The sequence below is a fragment of the Lacerta agilis genome, chromosome 13 (assembly GCF_009819535.1).
Source record: "Lacerta agilis isolate rLacAgi1 chromosome 13, rLacAgi1.pri, whole genome shotgun sequence".
In the NCBI taxonomy this organism is placed as follows: Eukaryota; Metazoa; Chordata; class Lepidosauria; order Squamata; family Lacertidae; genus Lacerta; species Lacerta agilis.
The window spans coordinates 28194895-28218313 of NC_046324.1; the positions used below are offsets into that span (position 1 = coordinate 28194895).

The 23419-nt window shown below is 48.7% G+C and overlaps 1 protein-coding gene across 2 annotated transcripts in view; it reads right to left on the minus strand.

Moving 5' to 3' along the window:
• Nucleotides 1-215: 215 nt before the first annotated feature.
• Nucleotides 216-23419, minus strand: part of CACNG3 (calcium voltage-gated channel auxiliary subunit gamma 3) — a 77545-nt gene continuing 54341 nt past the window's right edge. The window contains exons 2-4 of one of the 2 annotated variants that reach the window (XM_033167435.1): nucleotides 16157-16240; nucleotides 5286-5420; nucleotides 216-1744 (exon numbers count right to left, since the gene is read on the minus strand). In XM_033167435.1, the coding sequence (XP_033023326.1) occupies nucleotides 1230-1744; nucleotides 5286-5420; nucleotides 16157-16240 (734 nt within the window). In that variant the 3' untranslated portion in view covers nucleotides 216-1229. Of the gene's footprint in view, nucleotides 1745-5285; nucleotides 5427-16156; nucleotides 16241-23419 lie in introns of both variants that reach the window. The other variant, XM_033167434.1, reaches the window with a different exon arrangement.

Sequence of the window (23419 nt, forward strand, 5' to 3'; positions counted from 1 at the left end):
GCTCCAAGAAAATATATTGCATGTAAATTGCAATTCACAGGCGGGGCCTCCTTGAAGTTGACAGTGGTAGCATTTGTGCTGATTCCTCAAAAAAGCTGCCGACTGATCTTTGCTATTTTGCAATATGAAAAAAAATACCCTCCCATGTTCACCCTCCATATATTGCTCCCTGCCCCATGCCTTCCTTTACCAACAAAAGGCCTCTGAACCACAAATGCTGATCCGAATGTGTTTTATTGGTATATATTTGCTTTCCTTGTACCTTTCAAACATTCCAGATATCGACCGCCCATCTGTACAGGACATAGACTGGTGCTGCAGCTGGAAAAGCAGATTGCAAACTCAACCACACATAATCTTCATGGTGTCCAGAGATCTACCTCTGGGCATGAGAGAGTGAGCTCATCCTACCTGCAATGTCAAAAGCTGACCCACAGATGGCAGATGACGACCAGCACCTTGGGAGAGATGGAGGAGGGGGAGAATTTGCCTCTCCCCACCTGACCCGGAGTCCTTGATGTGAGCATTGAAGATGCGAGAAAAACACAGAGCCCTCCCTAAACCCACAGAGATGGCTCTGGGCCATCTCTTCCAACCACATGGCAGGAAATGGGATTCCAAGCTATTTAATGCATGCACACAAAAACAGACAGCCCCCACCCCAACCCCCCCAGCATCACTCAATACAATCCGGATGGAAGAAGGGACAATGGTCACAGTCTTCTCAAACACACTCAGGTTCGCCGTTTCGTGCTTGGAGATTTCCCACAGAGGTGATTTCGGGATGGCCACAGCGCGCAAGTGGGATTTCCGCGGGGGGACCAATAGCCCTACATTCCTGATGGGGCCTCCTGGCAGTCCACTGGGAACCCCTTTTGCTGTGCATGTGGCAAAGCTACAATGTCTGTTCTTGCTCAAAGAATGAGAGGTTTGGGGATTTGGGGAGGCTCAGCGGCAGTCAAACCAAAGCCACAACCGCTCGGGCTTAGCAAGTGGAGATTCGAGGATTTCAAAAACGAAACGAAAAAAAACGAAGTCCTCAACCCAGGTTGCCCATGAGGGGCAGGACCCCCGCCGAGGGTTTCTTCTGAAAAACAAAGTTTCACTGGTTACACCATCACAGGGGGCGGGTCATGTCATGCAGCCTCAATGATACACCTCTATACATGGCAGCCAGCAGGGCAGCTCTGACTGCCAGGACTCTCAGCCAACCAGGGGCACGGCTGGCCTCAAACCGGCGTGGTTCGTCTGTTGCCTGGATTGTTGTGTAAGGACTCCTTGAACTCTTTGGGGAGGGAGTTGTGAATCTGTAAAAACCCGTGATCTCTCTCTGAGTTGAGCAGTGTCCCAATAGTCAGCTTGGAAGGATCCCTGGAGAGGGTGAACATGGAGATGTCGGTGGACGGGATGGTGTTGAAGCCTTTGCCGATGGGGGACAGGTCCCTGGACCTGGGCTCCGTGGAGCGGGAGCTGGATCTCCTTCGGAACCGGTACCGGTAGGTAGGCAAGCGGGCAAAGGTGGACTTCTTCAGCAGTGCCACAGAATGGGTCTTGGCTCGGATCTGGCGGTGCTTTTCGATGTACATGTGGACGGCAATCACCCCCACCATCTCAGCAATGATGAAGGATAAGGCCCCGAAGTAGAAGGACCAGCCATAGGAGTAACTCTTCTTGGAGTCGCTCTGCCCAGGGTCCCCGGCGTTGGCAGAGATGTAAACTATAATCCCGATGATGTTGCTTAGCCCTGAAGGGAAGAATCAGAGGAGGACTAAAGTAACTTTGTGTCTGGGAGCCAACAGGGAGAACAGGTCATTTGCAGAACAGAGAAAGACAGTGACATGCTGGTTAACTTACAGTTAGTTTCATTATTAAAGAAGCAGAGCAGAGAACACACAGGGACTTCTAAGGGTTGTTCCTGTCTAGATGAAGCAGTTGCCTGGACTGGATTGTAACTTCCTGCCTTCACTCTCTAACCCAAAGAACTCCCTCTGTTTCTGCCTGGCTCTCTGCTTTGTAACATGCAGTAGATGCCTTGTTCTAGGAGTTTTTTTTTGGGGGGGGGGGAGGCTTGCAGGCTGTCAGCAGAGAAATTGTCAGGGTGGCTCTGGTGGAGCTGTCAAGTCTGATTCCTGTGGGCTGGGGCACCTGCCTGTTTCCTCCTCTTCACCCTCCTCCAAGCCTCCAACCTCAAGCACTTCCCAGCTTTCCCCCTCCTCTGGGGTGTGGCCGGTTTCCCACCACCAGGAGCCAGGACCCAAACCCTCTCCCTCTGTGCTTTCTTTGGGGGGCTCTTGGTCAGGCGGCTTCCACCACTCTTCCTCATCCAGCCAGTTCCTGACACTTTGCTCATCCAGTCAGGGGAGATGAATGGGACTCTGCAGTATGCAAGGGATGAGTCGGTGGCACACAAACACCAACATATTTCGGCAAGACACGCCGTTTTCATATCAACTTCAACTCCCGGAAGGAAACACTTTTGCTCTCCACCCTTCTGGCTCCATATGGTCTCCTCCAACTTTGCATGCCTGTGAATGGGATATCTGGGTATCTGTCCCAAAAGGGCCGTAGAGCAGAACATCTCCCCTGAAAGCAGAGGGTTCCAGGTTCATCCCCCGACATCTCCAGGGAGGACTGGGAGTGTCCACTGCTTGACAGCTGATGGAGACCCAATGCAACAACACTGAGCTAGATGCACCATCAGTTTGACTCAGTATCAGAGAGCTTACAGCATTCCTGCCTGACATCAGCACCACCCAGCACCCTGGGGCATTTTCTGGGATCTGTGTGAAACCAGAGGGGGGGGGGGAGGCCCCCTTTCAGCTAACGTGCACGAGGCACCCCCCCTTACTTCTTTGCCACAGAGGAGCTTTGTGTTGCGTTAATGAGCCAAGAGCATTTTGTTTGCTGCTTTGCTTCTCTACTCCTCTCAGCTGAAGGGTGGAGCGTTTGCGTAGGGAGCCCAAGACAAAAGATTTCCCGGAGACAAAGATACTGTCATGAAATAGCCCATGGCAGCAGTCAGGAAGGAAGCCATTTGCCACTCGCTCACATTCCTCTTCAGATGTTGAATTGGCCAGGGCAGTGCAAAGGCACAGCAGCGTCCTGGGAATGGGAGAGGCCTAGTTTCAGCAGGTTCTTCCAAACCAGTGTTTCCCAAAGTGGGTGGTACTGGCGGTCACTAGGATTCTTGGGGAGGGGTTGCTAAGAGTCGGGGGGGGGGGCAGGGGGCACCAGAAGTGTAAATGACTATCAGCCTTTGAAAAGCTGGTATCACTGGATCACGTTCATTAGCTTCATTGAATTAATTAAACCACATAGTTTTAACTGGATTTTGAATAAATGTGCAATTAATTGTTACTGTTTCAAATTTTATTGTGCGACTATCTTCCTTAGTGGGTCATGGAAGCCACCTTTCTGAATAATGTTTTTTATGGGGCAGGCCTGTACAGGGAGTGGGGCAGCTGGGTACACTTTCCCTGGGCCTCAGAGGGCTAAGCTGGCTGGGCTCCCCTGCCAGAGGCTGCCTGTTTTTTGTTTGTGTTTATAACTTTATTCTAACAAGATTCCCACCTTGGACCTCAGATAAGCTCTGTACAGGCCTGTTATAGGGTAGGGCAGGGCAGGGATTACCCAAGTATCCCGGAAAAATGGGACATCCCATTTTCTTGCGTGAGAGCACAGCGGCAATTTGCGGTACTGTGATCTCAAGTGATAACATACCGAGACCTCGCCCAGAAAAAAGCAATCCCCCCCAAAGTTTTTCCCCCAGGGCTGCAATTTCATGGTGCGTTTTGGGGTGCCTTGTGAGCATGGCCCTGAAAAAAAGCATGTTTTTTGGGCTCAGCGATCTCATGCTGGTCACATGACTGATGCGGGAGCGTGAGATGGAACATGTGGACCCAAGGTGTTTGAGGGTGTAGTAGGGTAGGGGGCACTAGGATGAGTCTATGCAACCAAGGTGACTGCTTTGATCGGTGGAATTTGCAGTACTACAGGTACCACAATATACCTATTCTGCGTTTGCAAGAACTCGATCGCTTAACGTGGCACAGAAAGGCAGCAGCATGAGACTGTCGAGAAAAGGCAGCATGGAACAGGTGCATTTTGAAAGCTTGCTTGCTAGCCTGAACAGAATCCATCCGGCTGGCAGTTCCAGAACCGTGGAGCCACCGTGGAGCTTGTACTACCAACTTCATTTATTTTCCTGGTCGCTGTACAAGTGGGACCTCAGAACCTGGCCTTAAATATCTGGGCAGGATTGTATGGCTGGAGGGAGTCCTTTAGCTACCCTGGTCCCAAGACATTTCTGTTATCCAGTGGTTACCCTTTTTACTGTGCTGCCCTGAATTATCTTATTTACTCCTCTGGCTCTTTCCCTGAAGGCAATTGCATCCTGTCAAGAAACAAAGGTTGACTTAGCTTTCCAGAAAATGCAGAGCATCCTCAGAAAAGCACAGCATCTTCCATCACACACACACACACACACACACACACACACACACACACACACACACAGAGCCAGTGCACCAGCTTAGCTAAGACATCACACAGGGCTTATCAGCTCAACCTTTAACTTCAGAATTAAGATGCTGCTGTTGAGCGCCAATTCTGAGTTTTGTAAAATACATCAAAGTACACAGAAACTGCTCTGAGAGGGATTCTGGGGCTCCAAATCCCTTTGAAGCTGCTGTTGCTGCAGCAGCAGCTCAGAGACATAAGAAGTTGCCTTATACTGAGTCAGACCTTTGACACTTCCAGCTCAGCATTGCTGACATTGATGGGCAGCAGCTCTCTGGGGTGTCAGGTAGTGGATGTTCCAGATCTACCTGGAGATGCAGAGAATTGGACCTGGGACCTTCTGCATGCCAAGCAGGGGCTGTGCCTACTAAGCTTTGGCCCTTCCTGACCTAAGCAGTAGTTCTTGGCAAGGGTTAATATGCAAGGAGGAGGAGGAGGAGGGCTCAATCTACACACAGAATCACTGCATCCCATATCCAAATCTGGAGATGTCAGAGGATGAACCTGGAACCCTCTGCTTTCAGGGCAGATGTTCTGCTCTATGGCCCTTTTGGGACAAATACCCAGATATCCCATTCATAGGCATGCAAAGTTGGAAGAGACCATATGGAGCCAGAAGGGTGGAAAGCAAAAGTGTTTCCTTCCAGGAGTACTGTATCCAAATCTGGTTGGCACTCCATTGCTGGGAGTCAGCCTTGGCAGCAAAGGCCTGAGCTTTAATCTTATGCCAAGCAGCATATACAGTGGAGAAGTGACTTGGGACTCACCTGCCGATACAAAAAAAATCCCTGCACTCAAGATGACGTTGAGTTGGCTCTTGTAGAACTCACTGGCTGCCACACAGAGACCTCCGAAGAACAGCAGACCCACACTCAAGATGGGGAAGATACTGGATGCTCTCACTGCACCTGGACGAGGAGGAGGAAAGAGAAGGGGAAGAGGCAAATCCTGCTCAGTCCACACTCATAGAATCATGGAATCATAGAGTTGTAAAGTTGGAAACCACCACAAAGACCATCTTGACCAGCCTTTCTCAACCTTGGGTCCCCAGATGTTTTTGGCCTACAACTCCCATCATCCCTAGGTAGCAGGACCAGTGGTCAGGGATGATGGGAGTTGTAGGCCAAAAACATCTGGGGACCCAAGGTTGAGAAAGGCTGGTCTAGACCAACCTCCTGCAATGAAGGAATCTTTTGCCCAACATGGGGCTCAAATCCACGACCCTGAGATTAAGAGCCTCATGCTCTACCGACTAAGCTATCCCTCACATCATTACCGTAGCAGTTAGTTAAAGTACTAGTGGAGGCTGGTCCATTCAGGCGACTGGTATTATGACATATTTATTACATTTGTACCCCACCTTTTCCTCCAAGGGGCTCAAGGTGGTGTGTGTGGTTCTCCTCCTGCTCATTCTATCCTCTCAACAACCCTAAGAGGTAGGTGAGGCTGAGAGAGACAGTGTTTGGGCCAAGGTCACACCCAGGGAGTTTCATGGCCGAGCGGGGAGTCTCAGTCTATGTTAGTGCTGTGTGCTGGCCCCAAGGGTTTGTCCATGAAGCGAGGTCCAAGTCCAGTCCTGGGTCTAGGGGTCCAAAGGAGGTCAATCCGGCGGGGAGCAAGGCAGGGAGCAGGTCAAGGTCCAAGGCAGGTTCAGGCACAAGGTTGCAGGTTGAGCACACGCTTGCAACTAAGTTGCTCACGCAACTTGGGCTGGGTCTGGCTGGCTTTTATCTGGCCCTATGCTTAGGGCGGTCCCGATCCTCCGGAGACTCGCCTCTCCTCCGGGCCTGGAGGCGAGCACTCCTCCTGCAGACACTAACTCCCTTCGCCTCTCTGCCCTGAGCCTCTGTAGCTCAGGAGAGGCTGGTGGGTTACTGGACCCAGGGGATGCCTCAGCTTCCTCTGAAGAGGCTGGGAGTGGAGCACCTGCAGGCAATGGGTCCTCCCTCCCATCAGGAGCCAGAGCAGACTCTGCTGATGCCTGCACCTGGGGATCCAGCACAGGTGGGGATCCTTCAGGCTCAAGCCCTGGCCCCGGCTCAGCTGGTTCTGGAGGCGGGGAATCCTGTGCAGGCTGGGATCCCTCAGGTTCAGCATCAGAGTCTGACTCCCAGGCCATCACACCATCCCCCCTCCCAGGCCTCCCCCTCAACCGAGGGGCCGGACCAGGCTTGCTGGGGTAAACTGCATGGAAATCACGGAGGCAGGCAGGTGCGTGGACGTTTCCCGCTGGTTCCCATGAACGATCCTCAGGCCCATACCCCTTCCAGTCGATGAGGTATTGGAGCTTCCCCCTGCGGTATCGTGAGTCGAGAATGCGCTCCACCTCGTACTCAGGCTCCCCCTCAACCAAAACTGGCTGCGGTCGTGGATTGTCCGGGTGGAACTCGTCGGGCGGGGCGACTGGACTAAGTAGGGACCGGTGGAATACTGGGTGAACCTTGAGCGATGGAGGTAACTGGAGGCGAAACGCCACCGGTGACACCTGCGCAGTGATGGTGAATGGGCCGGCAAACCGTGCATCCAGCTTTCGTGAGGGCCGAGAAGGATGCAGGTGACGGGTAGAGAGCCACACCCGATCGCCAACATGGAGTTCTGGCCCCTCCTGACGATGTCGGTCAGCCTGGGCCTTGTATGCGTCCTTGGCCTGGCGCAGTTGCTCCATCAATAATTGTTGCTGGGACTGAAGCTCCTGAAGCCAGTCTGTCACTGCGGGGACCGCGGAAGCTGGCAGCACGTCCGGGAACAAACGTGGATGGTAGCCGTAGGAGGCCTGGAACGGGGTCTGCTGGGTGGAGGCGTTCACTGCATTGTTGTAGGCGAACTCCGCCAATGGCAAGTGATCGACCCAGTCATCCTGCTGAAAGCTGCAGTAACACCGGAGGTACTGCTCCAGCACCGCATTTGCCCTTTCCGTCTGGCCATCGGTCTGCGGGTGGTGGGCCGAAGATAGACAGACCTCCGTCCCAAGGGTCTGGTGCAGGGCTCGCCAGAAGTGGGATGTGAACTGGACGCCGCGGTCAGAAACCACACGCTCGGGCAGGCCATGCAGGCGGAAGATGTGCTGCAAGTACAGCTGAGCCGTTTCCTTAGCTGTGGGTATGGACGGGCAGGGGGCACAGTGCACCATCTTAGTGAAATGGTCCGTGAAAACCAGGAGGCAGGTACAGTGACGAGATGGGGGCAAGTCCACCACAAAGTCCAGCGAGACCGTGTGCCAGGGACGCGGTGGGACTGGTAATGGCTGGAGCAGACCGGGGGGTCACCCGGTAGGACCCTTGGCCCGCCGGCAGACGTCGCAACCAGCAACATAGCGTGCCACATCAGCCTTCAGGCGGGGCCACCAGAACTCCCGGCTTACCAGATGGGTGGTCCGGTACCGCCCAAAGTGCCCTGCTGCTGGGGCATCGTGGGACATCTGGAGAACCTCAGCCCGCAATGGTCCTGGTGGGATGTATAGACGACCCTGGTGCAGCAGTAGGCCCTGGTGCAGGGCCAGCCCCGGATATCGAGGGCATGACCCGTCAGACAGTTCCCGAAGCCGTTCCTGTGCCCAAGCATCGACCCGTTGCTGTTCTCGCACCCGAGCCTGCAGCGGCTTGGCCTCCTGAGTGGCCAGGAATGCGGCTGGTGGTAAGATAGTTGTTGGTACTGCCTGCTGTACAGTGTCTGCGACGTCCTCAGGTTTCCGGGACAGGGCATCCGCTTTCCGGTTTTGGGAGCTAGGGATGTAGCGGATCCGGAACTGGAACCGGGAGAAAAACAGCGCCCACCGGATCTGCCTTTGGTTCAACTTGCGGGTGGTCTGGAGGTACTCCAGATTCCGGTGGTCCGTTCTCACTTCCACCGGGTGTCGTGCCCCCTCCAGATGATGGCGCCAGACCTCAAAGGCCACCTTGATGGCCAGTAGTTCCCGCTCCCACACGGTATAGTTACGCTCCGCCGGAAGGAGCTGCCGGGAGTAGTAAGCGCAGGGTAACAGTGGCGCATCGGGTCCGTGTTGCTGAGACAGGATGGCACCGAGAGCCGTACTGGAGGCATCAGTCTCCACCACGAAGGGACGAGAGGGATCAGGGTGCTGTAAAATCGGCGCCCTCTGGAAACAGGCTTTCAACCCCTGAAATGCCACTTCAGCCTCCTCATCCCAGGAGAAGGGCGTCTTGGGGCGCAGCAGTCGGGTTAATGGGGTGGTGCGATGAGCATAATCTGCAATGAAGGTCCGGTAATAGTTGGCGAACCCTAGGAACCGCTGTAAGTCCTTGCGGTTCCGGGGCGCTGCCCACTCTCGAACCGCAGCCACCTTCCCAGGGTCCATCTGCACCCCGTCAGGGGAGAGTCGGTGTCCAAGGAAGTCCACTGACCGCTGGTGGAACTCGCACTTGCTGAGCTTGGCGTACAGGCGGTGCTCCCGCAAGCGCTGCAACACGGACCGAACATGACTCTCGTGACGGGCTGGGTCACGGGAATAAATCAGAATATCATCTAGGTACACCACCACGTATTTGTCTAGCAAGTCCTGGAACACGTGGTTGATGTACCGTTGAAACACGGCGGGCGCGTTGCATAATCCGAACGGCATAACCAGGTATTCAAACTGCCCATACCGGGTCCCGAATGCAGTCTTCCACTCGTCCCCAGCACGGATCCGAATCAAGTTGTAGGCCCCTCGGAGGTCCAGTTTGGTGAACATCTGCGCCCCCTGCACCCGCTCCAGCAATTCTGCAATAAGGGGCAAGGGGTACCGGTCTGGGATGGTGATCTTATTCAGGGCCCGGTAGTCATGGCAGAGGCGAAGCTCCCCACACTTCTTCTTAACGAAGAGTACAGGAGCGGCAGTGGGTGAGGTAGAGGGTCTAATGAACCCACGTTCCAGGTTCTTGCGAAGGAAGTCCTGCAAGGCTTCACGCTCTGGCTCCGAAAGAGAATATAGGCGGCTCACAGGCAGGGGCGCTCCAGGCTGTAGGTCTATGCCGCAGTCGAAGGACCGATGAGGCGGCAGCTTGTCTGCTCCCTGTTCCTCGAACACGTCTAAATAGTCCTGGTACACGGCAGGGAGCGTTGACACAGCCTGCCCCATGGGGGCAGCTGCTACTAACTCGGACTGAGCACGGGAACCCGGGTCTGGGAAGCGTACAGTCCGATTGACCCAGTCGATCTGAACATTGTGTGACTCCAGCCAGTCCATCCCAAGCACCAGGGGAAACCGGGGCATGGTGGCAATGTCCAGGGTTCGCACCTCCCGGTGCTGCTGGTAGCACAGGACCAAGGGCTGGGTCTCCCGAGTAACAGCGCCCGAGCGTAGGAGCCGTCCGTCAATTGCCTCCACCTGTACTGGTTCCGGCTTGTTCTGAAGCGGCACCTGATGCTGAGTGGCGAAGGCAGAGTCCATATAGGAGCGGGTTGCCCCCGAATCCACCAGAGCGTGGGTGAGAATCCAGGGCCCACCGGGGGGGTATAGACGCACCGGTATCATGAGGTGTTGCAATTCCACTGGTGAGGGCCCATCATGCGATGCTTGGGTCCCCAGGTAGCCTGGGCCATCGGCTACTGGGGTTGGCAGTTTTCCCTGCGGCTGGCGTTTCTCAGGGCAGGTTCGGGCGTAGTGTCCACTCCCACCGCAGTAGAGACACAGGTTCCCCTCCCGACGCCGAGTCTTTTCCGAGGGGGAGAGGCGAGGCCGCGCTGCCCCGAGCTGCATCGGCTCCTCCAATGACTCAGCTCTGGCCACGGAACTGCAGGGAAGCACCGGCGCCGGGAGCCCGGAGTGCCGGCGGCCCCGGGCCTGGCGACGGTCCTCCAACCGATCGTCTATCTGCAGACTCCGTTGGATGAGGGCATCCAGTGTGGCAGGGCGATCCAACGTGGCCAGCTGATCCAGTATCTCGTCTGAAAGTCCCTCGAGATACTGGTCCCGCAGGGCAGAGTCGTTCCAGGTCAAGTCCTGCGCCAGCAGCCGAAATTCCGTGGCGTAGGTGGCCACTGTGGACTTGCCCTGTTTCAACCGCCGAATTGCCCGATTGGCTTGACTCCCCTTCTGAGGGTTGGCGAACGTGGTTTCCAGATGATTGCAAAACCCCGTATAGTCTGTCAGCAAGGGGGAGTCTTGCTGGAGCAGCGGCAACGCCCACTTGGCCGCCTGGTCCTTCAGCAAGCTGATCAGGAAGTGCACCTTGGTGCGGTCGTCAGGGAAATCCCGAGCTCGCCCCTGAATATATAGCTTGGCCTGGGCGAGAAACATGGGAAAGCTGGCTGGGGACCCATCAAATTTCTCTGGCAGGGCCACTGGGTACTTGCCAGGAGCTGGGGCGGCGGCCCCAGGAGCCGGTAGGGCATCCAAACGCTGCTGAAGCGCCGTAACCGCATTGCTAAGCTGCTGCACGGTGTGGGTCAAGGCCTGGTTCTCCTGGGCCAATGCCACTAGCGCAGCCGCCTGGTCAGCCATGGCTACTAGTTCCTCCCGAACGCACCCCAGCGAAGGGGGAGTGCGGGTGTGGCGTGAGCAAACTGTGCTGGCCCCAAGGGTTTGTCCATGAAGCGAGGTCCAAGTCCAGTCCTGGGTCTAGGGGTCCAAAGGAGGTCAATCCGGCGGGGAGCAAGGCAGGGAGCAGGTCAAGGTCCAAGGCAGGTTCAGGCACAAGGTTGCAGGTTGAGCACACGCTTGCAACTAAGTTGCTCACGCAACTTGGGCTGGGTCTGGCTGGCTTTTATCTGGCCCTATGCTTAGGGCGGTCCCGATCCTCCGGAGACTCGCCTCTCCTCCGGGCCTGGAGGCGAGCACTCCTCCTGCAGACACAACTCCCTTCGCCTCTCTGCCCTGAGCCTCTGTAGCTCAGGAGAGGCTGGTGGGTTACTGGACCCAGGGGATGCCTCAGCTTCCTCTGAAGAGGCTGGGAGTGGAGCACCTGCAGGCAATGGGTCCTCCCTCCCATCAGGAGCCAGAGCAGACTCTGCTGATGCCTGCACCTGGGGATCCAGCACAGGTGGGGATCCTTCAGGCTCAAGCCCTGGCCCCGGCTCAGCTGGTTCTGGAGGCGGGGAATCCTGTGCAGGCTGGGATCCCTCAGGTTCAGCATCAGAGTCTGACTCCCAGGCCATCACATGCTGGTTTAGCTGCAGGTAAGCACGGAGACTCAGAGACGAGCAGTGAAGTTTTAAGGAAACAGAATACAAACAGAGAAACCTACGGGCAAGACTGGCCCCAGTAAAGCAGTCTTAAACTCTGTAGGGGAGCCCCCCCACCCATTGTGCTGTCTCTGCTTTTTGCTCTGCAGAGCTCTCCATGCTCTTGGAGACAAGGGAGCAGGGGAGCTGAATACAGTACAACTGTCTGGCTCCTGTGACTCTGTTGCAACCTCAGCCCCCACCTCCTCCTCAGCAGCCTGTCCTATGTCTGCAGTGCTTTCTGCCTCTTCCTCCTCTCTCTCACTTGAGCCTGTTGGTTGTTCAGCATCCAACCATTCTGCCCCCCACACCTTCATCCTCTGACCTGTCTTCCATGTCCCACCACCACACCCCTGGCTCAGAGCTTTCCTATTCTGAGGCTTCTCTAGGGGGTCTCTGGCTGGAGCTTCTCACCACTCCTCATGATCCAGCCAGTCCTTGACAGTCTAGTGCTCTACCCATTGCACGTGGAAGAAAGGACCACCCATCAGCCTGGAGGGAAACGTCACTTAATTGTAGCTCTTGAAATCTTGCTTATTCTTTGGGGGGTGCTGGTGAGGACCCTGAAGCGGCCAGCTAAGGTCCTTGTCTTTTAAAGAAACTAGTTCAGCAGCTGCCTCTCTTAGATTCTAACCCTCACTGGCTATAGGACTCCAAGAATGGGAAGGGACTCGGGACATCATCCAGACTGCTGAGAAGCTCAGCTCTGGTGCAAGGACCAGAGAAGCACAGCTCAGTTCAGGGAAGCCTTGATTAAAGTCCCACCCACCAATGTCATGAACCCACCAGCTTAAAACCTGTCCAGGGCTTAGGCTTGCCTCCCCCTTAGTCTCTGTGCTGCCCTTGAAGAACTCAGTGGGATCCATAGCTGTCAAGTTTCGGATTTGAAAATAAGGGATCAGCAGTCTCTCCTATCCCAGGGACAGTCACATGTCAGTGGTGGGCGGAGCCAGAAGCAAAAGTGGGCGGAGCAGCAATGTAAACTCCAAGCGGGCTCGGGCAAAGAGGAGGGCAGCCAGCAGAGGAGGGCAGCCATGTGCTCTGCGCAATGGAGCCCCATCGTCTTCTTGTCTGATCCCATCAAAACAGGACAGGAAGCAGCAGCTGCTCAAAGGCAGCCAGGCTCCGCCCGCCAGCTAACCCTATTGGCCGGCTGAGTGGCTCGGCGGCCATGGTTAGGGGCTGATGCAGGGGGAGGAATACACCCCCCTGTAAGCACGGGAAACGGCTCCCACTTGCTTTGAGGGCTGAGGCTTTTCTCTCCAAGTAGGCGAGGTCTTCCCACCCAGTCCCTGGCCAGCAGGGGAGGAGTTGCTTCCATTAAAAACGGGAAATTTAAGGGAAATAAAAAATAAGGGAGAGCAGCGGGAAACTGCTTAAAATAAGGGAGAATCCCGGGGGAAACGGGATACTTGACAGCACTGGTGGGATCTGGGGGTGGCGGAAGTTGCTGTTAGTGTAGCTGCCCCTGGAGTAGCATCCCTGTCAAGATATGACAAGCACCCACTCTTCGCCCTTTCTGGAGGCAATTGAAGACATTTTTGTTCTAACATGGTCTTTTAATCTTGTTTTAAAATAATATGTTGTTTTGTGTTTTAACTGGGTTTTACTTATTTACTTAAGTAAATAATAGAATAAGTTGCCCCCTCCCCACTTTAATTTCCCCAACACAAGGTCTCAAAGCATATTTATTAAGAGTCACTTTATTAAAAGCCGTTCCACAGATTTCCATGCATTTTGGTGGTTTATAACCATGTTCCTTTGACGAAACATAAGTAATAAAGCTAAACCACATTTTGTTAAAGTTATTGGATTTCTTACGTTGTGTTCTTTCCTGAACTTTGCTTGTCAATTTCCCCATTAAATCCAAATCTCCGTTATAACTGCTTTTAATTAACTTGTGCATGAATTGCCCTGAGAGGGTGGTTTAGAAGGCAATGAAAATGGGTGGACCCTCCCCCCCCCCACTTACAAAGGGTAATGTTCTGGGCCTCCGCACGCAGAAGTGAAATAGTGCGAAGTGGGAAGCACCCTCTAAGCACCCTTAAATCGTCACTCTGCCACTCTCTCTCCAATCCAGACCAAAAATACCATATCCAAAAATATCCACAACTTGAACTGAAGCTCTGGGGTTGGCTGCAGGCTGGAGGACGAGCTGAAAAGTGGCTGCCTCTGCTACTGTACCGCACACATCAGCTGTTAGGCAGGGAGGCTGAGCAGCCTAAGCAAAGTCCAGTCTCTTCAGGGCTTCCTCCGCCCTCACTGACATCCATTTCAGGCTCTGGGGAGGACTCTCCAGCTCTCGCCAGCCGCTTCCAGGTTTGAATTGAATTAGTTATTTATTTCCTGGCGCCATGCATTTATGTGGTCGTGTGCAAGTCGATCGCATGGAAGTGGCGGGGGTGTGTGTGTGTGTGCCTGCACATTCATGATGATGAGGATGAAGGAGGAGGAGGAGCAGCAGGAGGAGACAAAATGAGAGTTAGTTGGCTCTGCCTGTCACTGGCTCTGGCGCCACCTACTGTTGGGCTCCCTTCCTTCTGCCCCACCAGTCACTACTGCTCTACGGAGACACATTGTGATAGTGAGTCTGCGAAGGGCGCTGTTCCCATATCGGTTCCGCTGCACACAAGCCAAATAATGTCTCAACGTGGGATCAGTTCTCCAGACCCACAGAAGCATTTCTTGCATTTTTGCTGTTTCCTGCATTTTGCCAGCCCGGGCAGCTGCCTAGATTTCTCCTCCTGATGATCAGGTAAGCCCTGGAGCTTTCAATTTACTGGGTACATATTTTTTTAAAAGGACTAAATCCTCCACTAAGTGATGAGGGATGAATTTGTTTGGTCTGCTTGTCACAGAGGACTGACTCGAATTGACGTTTCCAAATTCTATTGTGGATCAGAATGCAACTATCAGCTGGGCTATGCACAGAGGCGCCAGCTTCCAAGGGTGATATGGGGGACGGGGGACGGGCAATGTCACGTGTGTGACATTGTGTGTGATGTCAGGGCATCAGAATGAGCCGGGGGCAGAACCAAATGTGGCGGCAGTACGGCTTCAATGACTGGCGGCTCCTCCTCCTCCTCCTGTCATTGCTACTGGGGGAGGGGCTGCTTCAACCCTTTTTCTCCTCCATGGCAAGAGGAGAAGGAGAAGGAGAAGGAGCCAGTCACTGAAGCCATGCCACTCTTGGCTCCATGCTCAGCCTCCTACCAAAAATATTGGAGGGTGCCCACAAGGGCTCGCCCCCCATGAGTTGGCACCTGTGGCTATGCAGTTTGGTCCAAAAATGTCTACATAAAGATATGCATCTTTACAATAAAAATGCATAGAAAATACATATTTTGGGGAGGAAATGCACTGAAAAATGTGTATTTCCCAGGAAACATTGTGTACAAAACACACATCATTTGCATGTGGATTTTTCATGGGTTCTTTAGGAAAGTCTGCAAAAATAGGGGGCAGAACAGAGCTATGACTGAGGGAAGTGGATAAGGATGGGGCTTAAGCCAATCTGCCCATCCCTTCACTCATCACATCCTGCCCAGGTGACTGGATTTTGAAAGAAGTATAAAAAACTTGTGATGAGGGATGGGGAGAAATTCAACTTTGTTTGCATTTGCACGAGAAACTGCCTAATTCGCCCTTGAAGAACTGAAACACAGGGATCCTTTGAAATTTGCACTTATTTAACAACACAGCTCTCCAGTCAAAAAAAAGGGGACAGAAATGCAACTGTATACTAGGGGTGAACATGCTTAAAATGGATGAGAATGACATTCAGCGATGCATTATATTAGGGAAACACAAGATGAGCCTCCTGGATCAAGCCACTGGTCCGTCTAGTCCAGCATCCTGTTCTTACAATGGCCTACCAGACGCCCCAAGGGGAAACCCTCAAGGAAGACTTGAGCACAACAACAGCTCTCCCTGCTTGTGATTCCCAGCAACTGGCATTCAGAGGCATGATTTTCCAGTGCAAAACATATGCCTGCCATAAAGAAATGTGTTTATCTGGAGAAATTCACACAGAAAAGCTGGCAAAGTTTCACGAGGATTAAAAAAAGGAAAAAGGAAAAGAATCCTCAAACTGCTGCAGAAATATGAATTGTATTTAATTTTGGAAAAACGAGAGAACCAAAATGGACAGATTTGCCTATCCCCTTCAGAGATATGATCTTTCGATGATGTCAGCCCAAGGGAGAAAAGGACATTGACGTGAATGAATGAAATAAGGAAAGTGATTAATTAATGCACTGCATTGAAATACCCACCCCACAACCCACCCTTGATGCTCAGGGAAAATTCAAAAAGCTCCATCGAAAGTGGGATTCACACATACTCTGACAAAGAAATCTCCAGCTGGATTTTGCTGGCCACTCAGTTGCCTACAAGGGTGAGCCCCACCCCTTCTGTGTGTAGGCACCCCCCCCCCAAAGCACAGAATTGTAGTTGCCCGGGAGGTTTAAAACCTTACGCAGGAGGTATTCAGCTGCATCCTGGTCATAGTCAGCATCTTCTGGGAAATGATTGATTTGCTTACAGATTCCTCTGAACGTCCCTAAGGAATAAAGAAGAGAAAATATGCTTAAGAACACCATAAGAGCTCTGCTGGATCAGACCCCTGGCCCATTCAGTTCAGCACCTTTGTCTCCCCAGCACACACTCTCTCAAATAGTGGAGGCACAACACAGGAATCCTAGAAACAAAGGATTGTAGAGTCGGAAAGGATCCCAAGGGTTGACTAGTCTAACCCTCTGCAATGCTGACAAAAAAACCCCACCCGCTTGCCCTCTGTTAAATTGTCTCAGTCCGTCTTAAAAAACTGTCAAACGTGGTGGCCATCACCAGATCCCAAGTGGATTTCATAGTTTTACTATGTTAGGGTTGGAAGGCAACCTCAAAGGTTCACCCACCCCCATTGATGCAGAAAATACCTACAGCATCCCTGATAGGCTGCCATCTGGAATCTAAAAACCTCTAGTGAAGAACAGTCCACCATTCTCCAAGTCGTTCAGTTCCCCTGCCAGACAATTTTGATTGTTCAGGTTCATAAGTTTGCTGTTCTAGCCAAAGGCCACGACCAACGTGTATTAGTCAACAGTATTGATAATATAGCACAGGACATACATCCATAAAATAAAAATTCATAATATAAAAAAAGATTTTGCCAAGTTCCTGAGCATTGTGTACCTCTGACAGCTCCAATTCTAATATTATTTTGCTTTTTTAAAAATCCAATTTGCCAGCATCCGCACTGTAAGAGACAGAAGTTACCAGAGACACCAACACAATCAAATCAAATCAAGCCAAAACCATTTATAGCGATTTTATCTAACCCCTTTTTCTTGATTTATTTATTTTTTGGCAGCCAGTGCATAGAGGGCCACTCTCTGTGTTACGCAGCTATTATTGTCACTCAAAAGAAACTGAACCATTTCTGCCGGGGTGTTGCTACTTGCTTATGTGAAGAAAGGTTTCAGAAACTGATCTCTTTTTATCTCTATAATAAGGGGCAGGCTAACAGAGAATGAGAGATGTCTTCTACCTGAGATGGACCATAAATACCAAGTCTGTCTGTGTATAGGAGCTTGTTTTAACAAACATCCAAGACGGCAGTAGGTATCACATGGAGATGCAGCTCAATAAAGGCATTTCTTAAGGAAACTGGTGAGAGTTTGATCAGCGAATCAGCTCTAAAATGCTCTGTCCTCAAGAGTGGGTATCAAGGGGAAAATCTGGTGTTTCTAATTAGTTGTAGGTCCCTTCTGGATTCTATCCAGAAGAGCCAATCCCTTAGTTGACACATATTCAAGGTCAAAGCAGAGCTCAGATCTGGAAAATAATGATAGTCTAGAACAGCTGCTTTCCAGAATTGGTTATCACCCAGTTCCATATAGCACAGGAAAATACTCAATAGGCATATGGTAGTAGCAATTTAAAATAAATATACTTTAACTGAGCACAGTCTGCTCTTGCCTTAATTGTTGGCCATTCGGATTCTGTATGAAGAGCTGCTGATATTCCTGATGGTAGAGAGTATAGCTTCTGGAAAAAAAAAATACTCTGCACAGTTTCCAAAATTTTAATGGAGTTCAAATCAGAACAAGTGCTTTGCTACCAGATATATTTAGGTTCAATCAGCTGCCCTTCCTTATTGCAATAGAACTCCATCAATGTCCCTATGGCTTTCTGTGCTTTCACTTTCACTGTCTTCATATGACACCTCCAGAAGAGGGTTTCACTAAAGGGTACACCCAAGTATCTAAACAGGTGAATTTGTTCTATAACTTGCTGATCTAAGCACCATTTATAACCAGGACTATGCAAAAAAATCACAATCTTGGTCTTAATTTTTCTGTTAACAGTTTGTGCTGAACACCTCCAATAGATTTTTTTTTTTGGGGGGGGCAACTAGGAAAGAGAGTGGAGCACTAAATCATCTGCATACATCAATATTAAGATATTTCTGTGCCTAATTACTGGAGAGGGGGAGTTTGAATTGGCTAAATATGGCACCAAATCATTAATAGAAACGTTAAAAAGAGTGGGAGCCAGAGTGCAACCTTGTTTCACTCCTTATGACATTTTAAAAGCATCAGTCATGCCACCATTTAAACCTACTCTGACCCTCTTTTCTGTATTACTGTATAGTTCTTGGATCAATAGCAGAAGTCTGCAGTCAATGTTAGCAATTTGAAATTTCTCCTACAGTTTGTTTTGATTAATAGAGCTGGATGCAGCAGAAAGATCAATAAAGGCCACATAAAGACTATCCTTAATGTTCTTAGTATATTTCCTTACAATACGGTTCAGAGTAAAACTTTAATCAATCGTTTTGTATCCTCTTCTGAATGCTGCTTGTTCTTCATGAAAAATGTTATCTTGCAAACCAGTCTGATGATTTTTTTTTTTTTTTATAAGATTTTATTATTTTCCAATAAAAGAAAAGGAGAACAAAATACAGCATCAACACATAACATAAACATCAATAAAACCACAATAAACATTAAACATAATCAACAATAAACATAATCAACATTCAAAACAATAACAACAATAAAAACATAAAAATAACATATACAAACCTTAACCAATATCTTTCTTTGAATATTTCTTGTTTCTAACTTCTCTGTTTGGGGACTTCCCCCGTTCCCTCCACTGTCTTCAAAAAACATATACTTCTTCAAGGTAGCTTTATATATTATTCAATTCACTTTTACCCAAATTTTAATATACTTAGCTTTTACTTAGTCAAATATCTCAATAACTATGTATCTTATCTTAATAACCTATCTTAACATATTTTGACACTTACATCTTCCACATAACAACAATTCCTCTTACCATTCATATCTAACACATATCTACCAAAGCCGATATTCTATTTAATTCTGCTCAAATATTCAATTTGACTGATTTAACTAAATAGTCTTTAAATTTTTTCCACTCCTGCGCCGCCTTCCCCTCCCTCTGGTCTCGGATTCTGACGGTCAGTTCTGCGAGTTCCATGTATTCCATCATCTTCATCTGCCATTCCTCCACCGTTGGTATCTCTTCACCTTTCCATGTTCTCGCCAATAAAATTCTAGCTGCTGTTGTGGCATACATGAAAAACACTCTATCCTGACTGGGTATCTCTTCATTGGTTATGCTCAGGAGAAATGCCTCTGGTTTCTTACAAAAGGTAACTTTCATTACCTTCTTGAGCTCATTGTAAATCTTGTCCCAGAAAGCGCTTACCGCTGGGCACAACCACCACATATGAAAAAAGGTACCTTTCGCATGTTTACATTTCCAACATACATCTGACATTTTGGTATTCATCTTAGCAATCTTAACTGGTGTCAAGTACCATCTATAAACCATTTTCATTATATTTTCTCTTAAACCATGACAAGCAGTAAATTTGATACCTTTTTGCCACAATCTCTCCCAGTCATCCATCATAATATTATGTCCTACATCTTTTGCCCAATCTATCATTGAGGATTTAACCAGTTCATCTTTTGTATGCCACTCTAGCAGAAGGTTATACATTTTGGAAAGGTTTTTGAAGTTCGATTCTATCAGTTCTGTTTCCAGTTTTGATTTTTCTACTTGAAAACCAACTTTTTTGTCCATTTTAAATGTTTCATAAACCTGATAGTAGTGCAGCCAGTCGGGGACCTGACTTTTTACTTGATCATAACTTTTTAGCTTAAAGGAGTCCCCTTCCTGCTGCAATATGTCCATATATCTTAACCAGTTTGCAGACATATTCGGTCTCTTATATGCCTTGGCCTCCACTGGAGAGATCCATCTAGGAGTCTTTCTCTCTAACAAGTCTTTGTATCTAGTCCAAACCTGATATAAGGATTTTCTCACAATATGAGACTTAAAAGTTCTGTGGATTTTAACCTTGTCATACCAAAGGTATGCATGCCAACCAAACATGTTATCATGTCCCTCCAAGTCCAACACATCAACGTTCTCTAGTTTAAACCAATCCTTTAACCAGCAAAAGGCCGCAGCTTCAAAATAAAGCCTTAAGTCCGGCAGGGCAAAGCCTCCTCTGTCTTTAGAGTCTGTTAAAATCTTGAATTTTATTCTTGGCTTTTTGCCCTGCCATATAAATTTCGATAGGTCCTTTTGCCATTTTTTAAAACAGTCTAGTTTGTCCAAAATTGGTATGGCTTGGAATAAAAACAGCATCCTTGGTAGGACATTCATTTTAACCACTGCTATTCTTCCCATTAACGACAGTTTAAGTCTTGTCCAGATCTCCATATCTTTTTTTATCTCCATCCACAATTTTTCATAGTTGTCCTTATACAGGTTCAAGTTCTTGTTTGTGAGATTGATACCTAGGTATTTTACAGATTTGACAAAATTGAGGCCTGTGGCTTCTTGAATTCTTTGGATCTGTTCTGCACTCAGATTTTTGCCTAAAACTTTGGTTTTCTGCTTATTTAATTTAAAGCCAGCTACAAGTCCGAATTGTTCAATTAATTCCAAGGCTCTGGGGACACTGCCTTCTGGTTCTTGCAGGGATAGCATCAAATCATCCGCGAAGGCACGTAATTTGTATTCCTTCTCTCCCACTTTAATTCCTTTTGTCTGTTTATCTTTTCGAATCATATTCAGAAGGACTTCCAGGACCGTAATAAAAAGTAAAGGGGAGATAGGGCACCCTTGTCTTGTTCCTTTCTCTACTTCAATCTCCTCCGATATCACACTGTTTACAATAACTTTTGCTCTTTGTTCTGTGTAAATGGCCTTAATGCCATTTAAGAATTTTTCTCCAACTCCCATCTTTTCCAAATTCTTTTTCATAAATGTCCAAGATACTTTGTCAAAAGCTTTCTCTGCGTCAACAAACAATAGTGCTGCATCTGTGTTTATGTCTCTTTCCAATTTTTCTAAAATGTCCACAATGATTCTCGTATTATTACTTATTTGCCTTCCTGGCAAGAAACCTGCTTGGTCTCTATGTATATAATCTTTCAACACTCTTTTCAACCTTGTAGCCAAAACATTTGCAAAGATTTTATAATCCTCATTCAAAAGGGATATTGGACGATAGTTTTTCATTAGAGTCTTATCAGTATCTGGTTTTAAGATCAGTGTGATAAAGGCTTCTTTCCACGTCTCTGGTGCCCTATCTCCTTCTAGTATTCTATTGCAGATTTCTCTTAACGGCTGTGATAGCCAGTCTTTCAATGTCTTGTAATATTTTGCTGTTAATCCATCCGGTCCTGGAGCCTTCCCCAGTTGCATGTTGTTTATTGCATCTTCTATTTCTTGTGTCGTTATTGGGTGGTTGAGAATTGTTAATTTTTCCTCTGGGACCCTTTGCAATCCATTCTTCTCCAGAAATCGGTCTATCTCTACTTCATCTATCTTCTCCTCCTTGTACAGTTGTTTATAAAATCTCTGAAAACACCATCTGATTTCCTCCGGTTTCTCTACATTTTTTCCATTTACTACCAATTTACTGATGACATTTGCCTTTTGTCTTTTCTTTAATTGCCAAGCTAGTAGTTTTCCACATTTATTTGCAGATTCAAATGTTCTTTGTTTCATCATTTTCACTTTCCATTCGATGTCTTGATTCATGATATTCGCGTATTGGGATTGCAAGTATTTGATTTCTTTTTGGATTTTAACACATCTGGGATGTCCTCTTAGTTCTTTTTCCTTTTCTTTGATTAATTTCAACAGTCTCTCCATCTCTGCACTTTGTTGTTTCTTCTTTTTTGCCTTTTCACTAATGAGGAATCCTCTCATTACCGCCTTGCTTGCATCCCAGGCAATCCTTTTCTCCACATCTGAATTCCAATTAATTTGAAAATATTCTTTCATCTTTTTCGCCGCTCTTTCTACTAGCTTGGTATCTCTCATCAATGCATCATCCATTCTCCACCTGAAAGAATCCTTGGAAATCATTTTTAGGTTTACCTGTACCGGATTATGGTCTGAAAGCGTTTTTGGACCGATTTCTGCTTTTTGTAATTTTGGAGCCAATTCATTCGAGATCCAGATGTAATCTATCCTCGACCATGACTGCTGAGATTCGCTGAAGTACGTTGCCTCTGTTTCTGTGGGGTTTTTTAATCTCCAAGAATCTACCAAATTCAAATTGTCCACCATTTCAAAAAAAGTCTTTGGGAGTTTCCCATCATTTGTTAATTTTGTTCTTTGAGATCTGTCCATTAATGTGGAAACTGCCCCATTAAAGTCTCCAAGGCAAACTACCTTATAATCCAAATAATCCAACAGCAAATCATGGATTTTTTTGTAAAAAATCGACTTTCCATCATTCGGTGCATAAAGTCCCAGAATCAAAAATTTTTCGCCTTGTACATTAATTTCAATTGCGATGTATCTCCCTTCTTCATCTTTAAATAGCTGTCTTGGGCTATATTTCTCCTTTGCATAAATCACTACTCCTCTCTTCTTGACCTTATCCGATGATATGAACTCTTGGCCTAATTTTTTGTTCTGTAGCAATCTTCTGTGACGCCGAACTATGTGGGTTTCCTGTAGACATATTATATCCAAATTCTTCTTTTCTATGCTGTAAAACACTCTGCGTCTCTTTGGTCTCTGATTTAATCCCCGAACGTTCCAAGTCATTAACTTGAGCGCCATTTCTTTGTTTATTCCTCTCCTCCAGTTGCCTGTCCTTTCTTATCTTGTTCTGGATCTTGGCTTGGTCCTGGTGGTCCCGGCGGTGGTGGAAATACTTCTGGAAACTTGTAAAGCTGAGCTGGATCCAATGGAGTTCCTTTGAAATGTTCCAGATGCTTGTCCAAAAACTTTTGCTTATCCGCCAAGGACCTTATTCTTATCTTTTTCCCTTCAAACGTGAATGCCAGGCCTTCTGGAAATTCCCAACTGAAGGAGATTTTTCTTCTTCTTAGCTCCGTCACCAGGTCGTTATAGGGAGCTCTTTTATCTAAAAAGAATCTGGGGATATCCTTGTAAAAAATTACTTTATTCTGCTGTACCACCAGGTTGTTTCTGTAGTGTAAATCCAGAAAGTAGTCTCTGTCGTGTCTATCGTGTAGCACAATCAAACAGTCACTGACTGTTTTAGTGCTTTTCTTTCCTCTGGAGCCTCTTGGTCCAAATCTGAAGGCCTTCACTATGCGTGCTGAGACGTTTACCTCTTCTAACTCCCAAAAAGTCGAGAATAGTTCCACAATATAGGCTTTCAGGTCTTCCCCCTCCAATTCTGGAAGACCCCTTATTCTTA